Genomic DNA, 15,371 nt, shown 5'->3' with positions numbered 1-15,371 from the left:
TTGATCTAACTAGACAATGTTGAGACATTTTCTTAATGATCTACACTTTTTTTTTTTTTTTTTGAGACCGAGTTTTGCTCTTGTTGCCCAGGCTGGAGTGCAATGGTGTGATCTCGGCTCACCGCAACCTCCACCTCCCGGGTTCAAGCAATTCTTCTGCCTCAGCCTCCCAAGTAGCTGGGATTACAGGCATGCGCCACCATGCCCGGCTAATTTTGTATTTTTAGTAGAGACAGGGTTTCTCCATGTTGGTCAGGCTGGTCTTGAACTCTCAACCTCAGGTGATCCACCCACCTGAGCCTCCCAAAGTGCTGGGATTACAGGTGTGAGCCACCGCGCCCGGCTTGATCTACACTTTTATCCCAATTGTTTTTCTGAAAAATGTGGAAACTTGGTTGCTATCCTTTGCTTTTTTTTTTTTTTTTTTTCAGTTGTGGGGAAGGGAAGTGTCAAGCTTTGCTAAGACACCGTGACAAAGATCCTTTGCTTGGCTGAACTTTAGTCAAGCTCCTGAAACTTCTCCTAGGTCCATCTGTGCACTTCCTTGTAAGATCCAGTTTTAGCAAAGAACCCTGGCTAAGTCAGTTTAGCAAGGACCCCCCACCCTGATACCTGATCACACTCGATATCTGATTGGGTTCCTCCTCCTCCACCCTTCCCAGGTGATGTCTGATCACATGGCCAGTACTCAACAAGAATCCTTTTAGGTTGGTTTGGCTAGAATTTCCCCTCATCCTTGAGGTTTCCTTTTAGTACTTTTCCATTCACTGACCTCATCCTACTCCTTGGCTATAAATTCGTACTTGCCAATGCTGTATTCAGAGTTGGGCCCAATCTCTCTGCCCTGCTGTCAGAACCCATTGCAGTGGTCCCTATAAAGTCTTCATTATCCTTCTTTAACAAGTGTCATTGAATGTTTTATTCCTTTAACGAGGGGCAAATGTGAAAAAGGATACTGGGGATGACAGCTGCGCAAGCCACGGCAGAGATGAACATCCGTATGCGGCATGTCGAGAGGCTGTTCCACTGGGGACACGATTTATAGGAGATTATAGATTGTAGGAGCGTGTACAGGACACCAAAGACAAAGGCCAAAAGTGCGCCCCCGTCATGAACCACTGGCACAGCTAACTCCTGGAGAAAAAGTCATAAATGTGTGTTACTCTGGGTGGGTTTGTCAACATCGAGCCGCGAGCACTCACTCTGGGCTGCTTTGAGCCATTGGTCATCACAGATGCACCACTTCTCGGAAAATGTGGCTGTTTGACTACCAAAAGAAAAGCCTTCCAGGTGCTGAAATTAATGCCAAAAAGTTCATTGTTCCACAGCGAACCTGGGCTCATGGGACAAGCAAAAGAGGTCTGCCTTAGAGGTGGGAGGGTTGAGTATGGTGGGCTTCAGAGTCTGGTACACCTGGGTTAAAAGTCCTGACTCCACCATGAGGCTCTGTGACTTTACTGCAAAGCCTCGATTTCTGTATCTAATCATCTCAGTCTTGCATGTTTGCAGTGAAGATTATAGGATACATATCATGTACAATTTTTTGTTGTTGTTGTTGTTTTTGAGACAGAGTTTCACTCTTGCTGCCCAGGCTGGAGTGCAGTGACACGAACTCGGCTCACTGCAACCTCTGCCGCCCAGGTTCAAGCAATTCTCCTGTCTCAGCTTCCCAAGTAGTTGGGATTACAGGCACGTGCCACCATGCCCGGCTAATTTTTGTATTTGTAGTAGAGACGGGGTTTTGCCATGTTGGCCAGGCTGGTCTCGAACTCCTGACCTCGTGATCCGCCCATCTCAGCCTTCCAAAGTTCTGGGATTACAGGCATGAGCCACTGCACCCAACCCTGCCTTTTTTGTTACAGAAGTTTTTGTTTGCTGTCATCAATAAACTTCGGTATGATATGATTGAAAAAGAAACCAAAGTACGTGACTCGTTCCATGATGGTGCCAAGGGTGGTTTGGGGTTTTTGGGCTCCCTGCTCTCTGATAATCACTACTCATCCCTCCCAAGGCACCTCAAATGAACACACCATCTAAGTAAAACCACTGCTTTTGTTATGCAAATGCAGCTTCTTTTTCTTCTTTTTTTTTTTTTTTTTTGAGACGGGGTCTCACTCTGTTGCCTAGGTGGGAGTGCAGTGGCATGATCATAGCTCACTGCAGCCTTGAATTCCTGGGCTCAAGAGATCCTCCCACCCCCTCAAGTAGCTGGGACTACAGGCACATGCCACCACACCCAGTTCTGGCTAATTTTTTTTTCAAAGGCAGCTTCTAAACCAGTTCCCTGTCCCCGCCATCCTGTAACCAGCCATTTCAACCAGAAGGCAGCCCCTATGCCAGTCTAGGCAGAAAGCTGGTGCAGACCCTGTACACACTACACACTCAGAATTGCACCTCACCTTCGGCTCCTTTCTTTTCTTTTTTTTTTTGAGGCAGAGTCTTGCTCTGTCGCCCAGGCTAGAGTGCAATGACGAGATCTCGGCTCATTACAACCTCCACCTCCCGGGTTCAAGCGATTCTCGTGCCCCAGCCTCCCAAGTAGTTGGGATTACAGGCATGCACCACCACGCTGAGCTAGTTTTTCTATTTTCAGTAGAGACGGTGGTTTCTCCATGTTGGCCAGGCTGGTCTCGAACTTATGACCTAAGGTGATCCACTCACCTCAGCCTTCCAAAGTGCTGGGATTATAGGCATGAGCCACCACACCTGGCCTCAGCTCCTTTCAAATGTGCACTGGGCACAACCTTCCAGTCGAGGAACATTTAGATGGAACCACTGGGTCTCGACTTAAGCTTGAAAATGCAAGCTTTGCAAAGGGCAAGTTAAAGTGTTGTCCAGGAGAGCCTGGTTTTGGCCACAGGCCACCCCTTGGCCTCAGCTCCCGGTGAACACACTCTTCCCCCAGCTTCCCTCTGACCTAGGCCACCTGGGCTTCTCCAGCACCACAATGTTTGCCATCCAGACAGTTCAACCTCAAGCTGGAGCACAAATGAACTGATTAATTTTTCATTCACCACATAAGAAAGGGAGGTGCAGAAAAAAAAAAAAAAAGACCTTTTAACTTATTTCTAAGGAAATGTATTTCCTAGTATCAAACCTAGAAATAAGGGGAGAAATTCATTACATGATTGGTGTTATATTCAAATATGACTGCACTGACTCTGCAATACATCATATAGTTTCTGTATACCTAAGATACCTCGCATGGGCCAGGTACTGTGGCTCACGCCTGTAATCCCAGCACTTTGGGAGGCTGAGGCAGGTGGATTACAAGGTCAGGACTTTGAGACCAGCCTGGCCGATGTGGTGAAACCGTGTCTCTACTAAAAATACAAAAATTAGCCAGGTGTGGTGGTGCGTGCCTGTAATCCCAGCTACCAGGGACACTGAGGCAGCAGAATTACTGGACCCCAGGAGATGGAGACTGCAGTGAGCCGAGATTGTGCCACTGAACTACAGTCTGGGCGACAGAGTGAGACTCCATCTCAAAAAACAAATAAATAAATAAATCAAATCAGACAGGCATGATGGTGTGTGCCTGTAGTCCCAGCTACTTGGGAGGCTGAGGTGGGAGAATCACTTGAGCTTAGGAGACCAAGGCTGCAGTGAGCTATGATAGCACCACTGCACTCTAGTCTGGGCAACAGAGTGAGACCTTGTCTCAAAAAATAAAATAAAAATAAATAGAAGACTGGGCACAGTGGCTTATGTCTGTAAACTCATCACTTTGGGAGGCCAAGGCAGGTTCAAGACCAACCTGGGCAATGTGGTGAAACACTGTCTCTACAAAAACTATAAAAATTTGCTGGGCCAGATGGCATGAACCTGTAGTTTTAGCTACTCAGGAGGCTGAGGTGGGAGGATTGCTTGAGCTCACAAGGCAGAGATTGCAATGAGCCGTGATCGCACCACTGCACTCCAGCCTGAGCAACAGATCAAGACCCTGTCTCAAAAAATAAAGGTAAAAATAAAATTACAAATAAATAAATAAATAAATAAATAAATAAGATTCCTAACATAGGCATATAGATTCAGGGAAGTTATATATGAAAAATAAAATACGACAGGGTACGGTGGCTTGTGCTTGTAATCCCAACACTTTGGGAGGCGGAGATGGGAGGATCACATGAGGCCAGGAATTGAAGAACAGCCTCAGAAACGTAGCAAGACCCCATCTCTACAAAAGTAAAAATAAAAATTAGCTGGGCATGGTGATGCACCCGTAGTCTCAGCTACTCAAGAGACTGAGACAGGAGGAGTTCAAGGTTTAGTCTAAGCGTTCAAGGTTACAGTGAGCTATGATTGTGCTATTGCTTTCCAGCTTAGGTGACAGAGCAAGACCCTTTCTCAACCAATCAATCAAAAAAGCAGGGAAATGATTTTTCGATCAGACATGAATTTTCAATAAAGTTAAAACCCGGCACTCTTTTTGGACTGCTTTTTAGAAACTCTCTTGGTAATTTAAAAGGTAATAACAACAACAAAGAGAGAGAGAGAATGGTTTAATAAAGCTCCATCACTCAGCTTCAAAAAAAAAAAAAAAGAATACGTGAATACTGACAGGGTTAAACCTTGGAAAGTTTCTTTTCTAAAAAGGAAACTTTAAAAGTTTTTATTTTTAATTGACAAATAATAATTGTTTATAGGCTGGGCACGATGGCTCACGCCTCTCAGCACTTCAGGAGGCCGAGGTGGGCAGATCGCCTGAGGTCAGGAGTTCAAGACATGCCTGGCCAACATGGCGAAAGGCCATCTCTACTAAAAAATACAAAAATTAGCTGGGCGTGGTGCCAGGTGCCTGTAATACCAGCTACTCGGGAGGCTGAAGCAGGAATAACTGCTTGAACCTGAGAGGCGGAGGTTGCAGTGAGCCGAGATCGCGCCACTGCACTCCAGCCTGGGCAACAGAGAGAGACTCTGTCTCAAAAAATAATAATAATTGTTCATATTTATGAGGCTTGTAGGGGTGTGTGTGTGTGTGTGTGTGTGTGTGTGTGTGTGTGTGTTTCCAGAGGCACGGTCTCCCTGTGTTGCCCTATGTTGCCCAGACTAGTCTCAAACTCCTGGGCTAAAGCATTCCTCCTGCCTTGGCTTCCCTAAGTGCTGGGATTACAGGCATGAGCCACCTCGCCTGGCTGTAGATGTTTTGATGTATGTTTACACTGTGGAATGATTAAATCAAGGTAATTAACATATCAATCACCTCACATACTTACTCATTTTTTTGTGTGATGAGAACATTTAAAATCTACTGTTTTAGCAATTTTGAAATATACGATACACTATTATTAACTATAGTCGCCATGCTGTGCAGTAATAGATCTCCAGAATTATTTATTCAGTCTAACTGAAACTTGGTACCCTTCGACCAATACCTCCCCACTCCTCATCTTCCTCTTCACTCCTGTAACACCATTCTACTCTCTCCTTCTGTAAGTTTGATTTTCTTAGATTCCACATATAAGTGACAGCATTCGGTATTTGTCCCTCTGTGACTGGCTTATTTCACTTAGCATAAGGTCCTCCAGGTTCGTCCATGTTGCCACAAATGACAGAATTTCAAAAAGAAAACTTTCTGAGGGAAAATAAAGTATTGACAGAAGTTAGTGAGGACACACCAAAAAGTAGCCATCTCACCCACCCATTTGGGAAAAAGATTATCTGTGAAATTCTCAAAAATGTGATTTATTGCAACTCAAGAAAATTCGCCATGGCTGGGCATGGTGGCTCACACCTGTAATCCCAGCACTTTGGGAGGCCAAGGCAGGCAGATCACTTGAGTTCAAGACCAGCCTGGCCAACAAGGTGAAACCCCATCTCTACTAAAAATATAAAAATTAGCTGGACATGGTGGTGGGTGCTTGTAATCCCAGCTACTCGGGAGGCTGAGGCATGAGAATCACTTGAACCCGGGGGGAGGTTACAGTGAACCGAGATCGTGCCACTACCCTCTAGCCTGGGCGACAGAGCGAGACCGTCTCTACAGAAAAAAAAAAAAAAAAAAAAAGAGGCAGTCACACTCTTTCTTGCCCTCATATCTCAAAATCGTCTTGAGTTAGCTCAAGTTGGTTTGCTCCTGATATGACGAAAATGAATTACAGGATACCAAACAAGGAAGTTGTAAAGATACAGTTATCGGAACAATGACAAGTCAAACACTTTGCTCCCTGGGAAGTTAAGATTCTATTTCTGGTTTTTGTGAAGATTTAATCACATCATTGAAGACTTAAGGGGAACCAAAAGTTGAAATTATTTAACCATCTAAGTTTTCTTCTTAAAGTCAGCCCTTAAACGGTTTAAAAACTGACATCTGTATCTCTCATGATGTGGTTATTCAGAGGATAAAGTGATATATCTATACTAGCCCCCATTAAACCATAACCACGCTGTACTAGACAAATTATGTCATTCTAGGTCTTCCTTTTTAAATTTTTTGTGTGTGTGCTTCCTGATGGTAGAACTATGCATCATGTACTTGGTTTTTTTTGTCACGGATATATCTTCATGTTAGCACTGAGGATAGCTCTCACAGGCTCTAGGAAGATGACTTCAACTCAAAGCCCGCCTCTGCCATGCATTATTCATCTGACCTTGGGCAAGTATTAACCTCTCTAGGCCTCCATTTTACCATTGATAAATGGGAAAAATAATAGTGCCTATCTTACAAGGCTTTTATTATAATTGTATGAGTTAAAATATGGAATATTTTCTTAAACATGTGTCACAGGAAAATTTCAATAAATGTTTGTTGTTATGAAAAACAAAATGCATACTGTCATAAAAATATAAGGAAATGTCACCGAGAGCCTCCTCTTTGAATACCAGAGGTTTAAATGGTAGAATTGGTAAACACATGCAAATATTTTCACACTCTTAACAAAATCATCACAGTAGCTGAAGTAGCTCTCCCAACCAACACATCAAACCACATCAGTGACAACATGGAGCAATGCAAAGCCCAAGGCCTCCTCTCAATCACACACTCTCTCATAATTATGCAAATGTGCACCCCATTTCTCCCAAGTACCAGAACTCACTTTCAAATGCTTTTTTTTTTTTTTTTGAGATAGAGTCTCGCTCTGTCGAGTGCAGTGGCACGATCTCGGCTCACTGCAACCTCCACCTCCCAGGTTCAAACGATTCTCCTGCCTCAGCTTCCTGAGTAGCTGGGATTACAGGCATATGCCACCACGCCTGGCTAATTTTATATTTTTAGTAGAAATGAGGCTTCACGATGTTGGCCAGGCTGGTCTTGAACTCCTGGTCTCATGATCCACCTCGGTTTCCCAAAGTGCTGGGATTACAGGTGTGAGCCACCACACCTGGCCCTGATTTCCAAATGTTAAAGGTTTCTAAAAAGCAAACTAACCCACTTATTGTAAACTCATCAAGCATTTAATGGCTATAATGGCATAAGTGTGCCTCTTGCATTTCTGCTGCTCTCTTCAGACACATACACTCCACCACTCCTCATAACTGAAAAAGCTCCAGGTTATACCTGAAAACTGGCGACAATGCCCATTCCGAAACATCCCACCAATCCAAGCACTAAAGACACCAAGTTAAAAACAGGAGTGCTGAAATAGCAGGTTTGATTTTGCTTCTCTATTATTTTATATCTTGTATATATCGTGGCTGCGCCTGAAAAAGAAGAGAACTTTGATGAATGTTCATAACTTGATTTCTTTAGGATGAAAAACAGGAGCAGCTTTGTATCACTTTTTAAAAATGTACCGATTGCAAGTCTCTCCACTTTCCCACCCCGTCCCTCCTGACTCCATCTTACTCTCTCCCCAGCATGAACAGACACACACACACACACACACACACACACACACACACACACACACGCACACCCCTTGGTTGTTGTCCTTTTCATGTAAATGCTATTATAGTACATGTATTACTCTGTGACTTGCTTTTTCCATTTAACAATGTACCCTGGAGATCTTTTCAAGCAAGTACAAACAGATCTACTTCATTGTTTTCAGGGATCTCATCATGGTCTATGGTATGAGATACTATATTTATTCCTCATTCTCCTAAGAATGAATTTCTACAATGTTTCCATGTTTTTCCTGCTACAAACAACACTCAATGAGTATCTTTGTATATAAATCTTTGGGTTTCTGAAAGACCAGTTCCTAGAAGTAATATTACTGGGTCAAAAAACCATGCACAATTAGAAACACCTTCAAACTGCTCCAGCCCGTTAACGATTTAGACTCCCACCAGCAGAATTTGCGAGCAATTTTGTATGCCCTTGCCTTTTTAATTCTGTCAATCTAATAAATAAAAATGCAACCTGTTGGGTTAGTTTGCATTTCCCTGATCATTAGTGAGATTTAGCAACTTTCAGTATATCTACTGGTCATTTGCATTTCTTCTTCTGAGAAATGCATGTTTACAATTTTCTTTTTATTCTTCTCTTGGGCTTGTTGATTTCTAATTTGTAGTTACTTTTTACACATTATGTCCATTAGTCTATTATCTGCTATAAATAATGCAAATTTTCTTCTGCTCTGCTCTTTGTCTTTTAACATTGTATCTTGTATCTTTCATCATTTAGAAGTTTTAATTTTTAATCTACTCATATCTGTCAATTCTTCTGGGTTTTGTGTAAGTTTCTATTCCAAGGTTTAAAAAATATTCTCCTGTAATTTAATTATTGCATAGTTTTGCTTTTCATGTTTATTAAATTGCAATTGGTTTTTGTGTATGATGTGAGGAGAATAGTAAAGGTATGTTTTTCCAAATAGCTAGTCAATTAACCAAATACCATTTGTTGTAATTTGGCAATAAAATGTAGCCTCCATGAGAGCAGAGGCCTTGTCTGTTTTGTTTGCTGTTGTAACCTCGACACTAAGTTATAAACAAGCACAAACCCTATCATACAGTACGTACTTAGTAAATGTTGAATAAATGAATAGCTACCATAATTTTAGATACGTATTCTCTTTAACTCAGCAAATTTATCTTATAGAAAAACACACAAATATGCAAAGATATATTTAAAAGATGTTCACTTCAACATTAGAATTACAAAATACCAGAAATAGCCTAAATGTTGGACAATAGGGAACTGATTAAATAAATGATAATACATCCTTGCGAAAGACATCATGCATGTGTGGAAAGGATAAAGTAGATGTGTATATATTTACATAGTATGATGGCCATAATCTATTCCTGAATTTTTAAAAAGCAGGCTAAAAACTAATAACTTATCATAAATCTTTTTTTTTTTTTTTTTGTGGAGACAGGGACTTGCTCTGTCACCTGGGTGGAAGTGCATCGGCACAGTCATGGCTCACTGCAGCCTTGACCTCCTGGGCTCAGGCAATTCTTCCACTTTATCCTCCCAAGTAGCTGGGACTACAGGCACACATCACCACACCCAGCTAATTTCTTTTTCTTTCATGAGATCTCAGTACATTGCCCAGGCTGATCTTGAACTCTTGAGCTCAATGGATCGTCCTGCTTCAGCCTCCCAAAATGCTAGAATTACAGGCATGAGCTCACATAGACCATTTCAAGTGAATATATTTATGTCAGTTTCTGCTTTATTCAGAAGCAAGAGCTGTATTTATCACTTGCTGTGATAAAATAATCTCTCTGTTTTCCAAGTCTGGATTCTTGGCAAGGATGGTGTAAGAGGGCACTGGGATTGATTGACTCCATATTGCTACTTCCCCTTGCTCACCTCCAAAACTTTAGGAGGACTACAAATGGTGATGTGGTGAAACTTTCCCGCTACCAAGTAGGATGAACAAATTCCAAAAATGCCAAGTCACTAAGTAGGGTCAGCATCACTGTCCCTTCTTACACTGTACCAGTAGAGAGGAACAGAAAGCGCTGGTTACAAGATAGGCCCTTGGCAAACACTTGATTGTTCCACGGGGGGAGATTATAGAAGGACTAAGAGAAAATGCCCCACATCTGATATCTATATACTTGGATCACCTTATAGAAGACTGAGCTTTACATTAACTATAGAATAGTTGTAATTAACATGCATTACATTAATTGGCTTATGACAAGGTTGTACCCTATCAACTGCATCTCAGGTACATCTGAGGAATTGAAAAGAAAAATCATACTGTTCCTTGCTCCACCTGTTACCTTCTCTAACAGGTAAGATAATGCCTTTGTCAATGGTCCTCAAACTTTAGTGAGAACCCAAGTCCCCTAGAGTGCTTGTTTACAACACATCTTCAGGAACCCACACTCCCAAAGGTTCTGGTTGAGTAGCATGGCCCACGAATGTGCATTTTCCCAGAACTCCACGTGATTTTTCATCAGCTTGCCTTCAGAACGCACTTTGAGCAACTTAGCTTACACATTGGGTGTCTTTGGCTTACGTAAGTGTCTTGACCATAAATCAACACTTTTAAAAACCAAATTGCACTTAAAATCCATTCCAGAAGTTTGGTATTTAAAACCACCTATAGCAAATCCTGTTACAAATTACTAATTAAAGTACAGTTCTCTAATAAGGCCATAATTTTTGATGTCTTTTCACTTCAGTTTCTCAAAATAGGACAAAAATCTAGCTGCAAAAGTTGTGCTTTTAAAAAAATTATACACAAGGCCGTGTGCAGTGGCTCACACCTGTAAGTTCAGCACTTTGAGAGGCCAAGGCAGGTGGATCACTGAAGCCCAGGAGCTCAAGGCCAGCCTGGCAACATGGTGAAACCCCATCGCTACAAAAAAATACAAAAAATTAGCTGGGTGTGGTGGTGTGCGCCTCTAGTACCAGCTACTCCAGAGGCTGAGGTGGGAGGATTGCTTGAGCCTGGGAGGTTGAGGCTGCAGTGAACCGTGATCATGCCACTGCACTCCAGCCTGGGTGACAGAGACCCTGTTTCAGAAAAACTAAATAAAATAAAATAAAATAAAATAAAAATTATATGAAAACTAAAAATGACACATCAACTTCACTTGGAATTGTGAGCTTTTCAATTATTTATAATAATTATTGTGTACTTACCAAGAAATGCAGAGAAGGTTATCATAAATCCAAAAATACCACTCTCTGGAGGTGTTGCTCCTGTATCACTGGCAAAGAGAAGAAATGTCCAAATTATTAGAAAGAAATTCTGTCCAGACCTCTGGGAAGACATGTAATTGGCAAGTTTTATATTCTGTTTCTTTTAGGTGTTCAGCCACTTTGAATTCCAAAGATTTGGCCTGATTTTGTTCTAAAGTATTTTCATTTTGGCTCTGAAAAATCTAAAATTTATTTTTATACCATGAGAGGTTCCATAGTAAAAAGCCAGGAAATGTTTAAAATGAATGGTGCTGCCATTTTTCAAATGATCAAACCCACTAACCTTGGTATGTGTTCATTCTCAGTGAAGAATGACTACTTTGAAAAAGAAAAAAAAAAAAAAGATCTAAAGTCATGTTTGAGGTCAGGCACAACGGCTCACGCCTGTAATCCCAGCACTTTGGGAGGTGGAGGTGGGAGGATCACCTGAGGTCAGGAGTTCAAGACCAGCCTGGCCAACATGGTAAAACCCCTGTCTCTACTAAAAATACAAAAATTAGCCCAGCATGGTGGCGGGTGCCTGTAGTCTCAACTACTTGGGAGGCTGAGGCAGGAAAATCTCTTGAACCAGGGAGGCGGAGGTTATGGTGAGCCGAGATCATGCCACTGCATTCGAGCCTGGGCAACAGAGAAAGACTCGGTCTCAAAAAAAATAAAAATAAATCATGTTCAAAAATTCTAATATTGGCATGTTAAATACACATAAACACATCACTTTATTTTCTAGTAACTGAGATTTTATTATCTGCTGAAAATATTATGATAAAAATCTGAGGCCGGTCACAGTGGCTCACGCCTGTAATCCCAGCACTTTGGGAAGCTGAGGCGGGTGGATCACCAGAGGTCGGGAGTTCAAGACCAGCCTGACCAACATGGAGAAGCCCCATCTCTACTAAAAATACAAAATTAGCCAGCCATGGTGGCACACGACTGTAATCCCAGCTACTCAGGAGGCTGAGGCAGGAGAATCACTTGAGCCCGGGAGGCAGAGGTTGCGGTGAGCCGAGATCGCACCATTGCACTCCAGCCTGGGCAACAAGAGTGAATCTCTGTCTCAATTAAAAAAAAAAAAAATACTGAACAATATTATTGATCTCTAGGAATACTTTATGGAAATAATAGGGTATCTAGGGTATATTAATTGTGGTAAATTATTTTAACAAAAAAGGGTTTCTGTAAAACATTTTTCAGGTACAGTCTTTCAATTAATTAAATGAGTTGGAAAATACTATTTGACATGTTCTTTTTTTTTTATTTTTTAGAGACAGGGTTTCGCTATGTTACCCAGGTTGGTTTTGAAGTCCTGAGCTCAAGCAATCCTCTCACCTCAACCTCCCAAAGTGCTGGGATTACAGGTGTGAGCCACCATGTCTGGCCAACATGTTCTATTTTCTATTAGTGCCAAGCTTTAATTTTTTTCATTTTCAGGCTGCTCACTTTAAAACTGATGGCAAAAGAGCTCCCAACATGAAACAACTTGTACTCATTTTGAGTGTTTCTACATTTGTAAACAGATCTGAAATTTAAGTATTAAAAAACTGATCACGTTGAAAACGATGCACTTGTAGGTGTTTAAAGAATTCTACAAGGAGCCTGTGTGTGCAGAAAGCAGGAACTTTTTAAGTTTTGCGAACACTTCATATTTAAACTGGAGTTTAAAGAAGTTAATAGGGCCAGGCGCGGTGGCCCACGCCTGTAATCCCAGCACTTTGGGAGGTCAAGGTGGGTGGATCACCCGTGGTCAGGAGTTCGAGACTAGCCTGACCAACATGGTGAAATCCCATCTCTACTAAAAAATACAAAAATTAGCTGAGCATAGTGGTGGGTGCTTGTAATCCCAACTACTTAGGAGGCTGAGGCAGGAGAATCGTTTGAACGCAGGAGGCAGAGGTTGCAGTGAGCCAAGATTGCGCCATTGCACTCCAGCCTGGGCGACAGAGCAAGACTCCGTCTCAAAAAAAAGAAAAAGAAGTTAATAGCCTCCCTTACGGCCAGGCGTGATGGCTCACACCTGTAATCCCAGAACTATGGGAGCCCGAGGCAGTTGGATCACGAGGTCAGGAGTTCAAGACCAGCCTGGCCAACATGGTGAAACCCCGTCTCTACTAAACATATAAAAAATTAGCCAGGTGCGGTGGCAGACGCCTGTAATCCCAGCTACTTGGGAGGCTAAGGCAGGAGAATTGCTTGAACTCGGAGGGTGGAGGTGGCAGTGAGCCGAGATCGCACCACTGTACTCCTGTCTGGGTGACAGAGTGAGACTCCTTCTCAAAAAAAAGAAAAAAGAAAGAAAAAAGAAAGCTTCCCTTACAGCAAATGCCTTCATTCCAAATTAATTCAATTTCAATGTCACTGGTACTTGCAAGAACCTAAAGGGTTTAGGATTTAGGCTGGGTATAGTGGCTCACGCCTGTAATTCCAGAACTTTGGTGAGCCGAGGCGGGAAGATCACTTGAGCTCAGGAGTTCGAGACCAGCCTGGCCAACGTGATGAAACCCTGTTTCTACTAAAAATACAAAAATTAGCTGGACATGGTACAGGGTGCCTGTAATCCAAGCTACTCGGCAGACTGAGGCAGGAGAATCACTTGAACCTGGGAGGTACAGTTTGCAGTGAGCTGAGATCACGCCACTGCACTCCAGCCTGGGTGACAGAGCAAGACTCCGTCTCAAAAAAAAAAAAAAAAAAAAAAAAAGAACCTGAAAGGTTTAGAATTTAGCATTACCACTTTTCCTACAATAACCATTTTTCACACTAAAGGAATGTTGAGGTGAAGGATGCCCTTCTGAGCACAATGCTAAATGGGCAGAGACAGGAATGGGAACCAGTAATGGGGAACAAAGCAGAGACAGCTCATAACCTTGGGCAGCACTTTTGCCACACAATTAACTGCCAGGGAAATCAGGCCTCCCTGCCTTGGCCTGAGGGTATAAAAAAGCAGGCACCAGGTGACTCATCCTAGAGTTCTTGTTATACAGGTCTGAGAATAATTCTGAACCTCAGACGGCCACATGCCAGGCATGGGAGCAAACACTGAGGAGAAGCGCTGGGAAGAAGGTTGTTTGCCCGTCTGTGGAGAAAGGGAAGGCAATGAAAGAATGAGGAAGATATTTAGGAAGACAGGGAGGTGGCAATATGAAGGTGCTCTGACTGAAGAGAAGACCAGACTTGGGGACTCTATTGATGGCAAATTGAGACTATGTCAAAGGCCCAGGTGTGGAGTCCACATGACATCAAACACGTGATCTGAAAACTTGGAATTCCAGGGTCGTGTTTTATTCTTGCTTATCTGTACATTTAAAACCATACAGGTGGAGGCCAGACGTGGTAGTTCACACCTGTAATCCCAGCATTTTGGGAGGCCGAGGAGGATGGATCACTTGAGCTCAGGAGTTTGAAACCAGCCTGGGCAACATGGTGAAACCCTGTCTCTACAAAAAATACAAAAATTGGCCGGGTGCAGTGGCTCATGCCTGTAATCCCAGTAATTTGGGAGGCTGAGGAGGGCAGATTGCTTCAGGTTAGGAGTTCAAGACCAGCCTGGCCAACGTGGTGAAACTCCATCTCTACTAAAATATAAAAATTAGCCAGGCATAGTGGTGCATGCCTGTAATCCAAGCTACTGAGGAGGCTGAGGCAGGAGAATCATTTGAACCTGGGAGGCAGAGGCTGCAGTGAGCCGAGATCGCGCCATTGCACTCTAGCCTAGGCAATAGAATGAGACTCCGTCTCAAAAATTAAAAAATAAGTAAAAAATAAAATAAATACAAAAAGCCAGGCATGGTGGCACCTACCTGTAGTCCCAGCTACTCGGGAGGCTAAGGTGGGAAGATTGTTTGAGCCCAGTAGGCAGAGGTTGCAGTGAGCTGAGATCATGCCACTGCCCTCCAGCCTAGGTGACAGAGACCTTGTCTCAAAAATAAATTAATTAATTAATTAATTTAAAAAAAAACCACACAGGTGAAGGGAAGCTCAGAATATTTGGGACAAAGATTTAAATAAATAAATAAATAAATAAATAAATAAATCTATATAGGTGGAACCAAAAGCACTTTGCAAATAGCCATTGAATGAATATCAGTACTGGCCAAAAAAAAAAAAAAATTGACCTAATCAATATCACTTACTAAGCATTGACTATGTACCCACCAGGCACCATTAGGTGCTTACCATACATCATTTCATCTTTACAACCCTGAGGGGGTCTATATCAACCCCATTTTACAAAGTAGGAAACTGGGTATTAGAGAGGCTATATAACTTGTTCAAGATCACAGAGCTACACAGAGGATTCCCTATCCCAATCCAGATGTTTAACTCC

The 15,371-nt window shown here is 42.4% G+C and overlaps 1 protein-coding gene across 1 annotated transcript in view; it reads right to left on the bottom strand.

Annotated features, from left to right (window-relative positions):
- Positions 1-15,371, bottom strand: part of DRAM1 (DNA damage regulated autophagy modulator 1) — a 44,869-nt gene that overhangs the window by 11,926 nt on the left and 17,572 nt on the right. The window contains exons 2-4 of the mRNA XM_003269720.3: positions 10,991-11,058; positions 7,499-7,641; positions 957-1,134 (exon numbers count right to left, since the gene is read on the bottom strand). Coding sequence (XP_003269768.2) covers positions 957-1,134; positions 7,499-7,641; positions 10,991-11,058 — 389 coding nt within the window. The remainder of the gene's footprint in view (positions 1-956; positions 1,135-7,498; positions 7,642-10,990; positions 11,059-15,371) is intronic.

Source organism: Nomascus leucogenys, chromosome 10 (assembly GCF_006542625.1).
Source record: "Nomascus leucogenys isolate Asia chromosome 10, Asia_NLE_v1, whole genome shotgun sequence".
Taxonomy (NCBI): domain Eukaryota; kingdom Metazoa; phylum Chordata; class Mammalia; order Primates; family Hylobatidae; genus Nomascus; species Nomascus leucogenys.
This window is presented reverse-complemented; position numbering and strand designations above follow the sequence as displayed.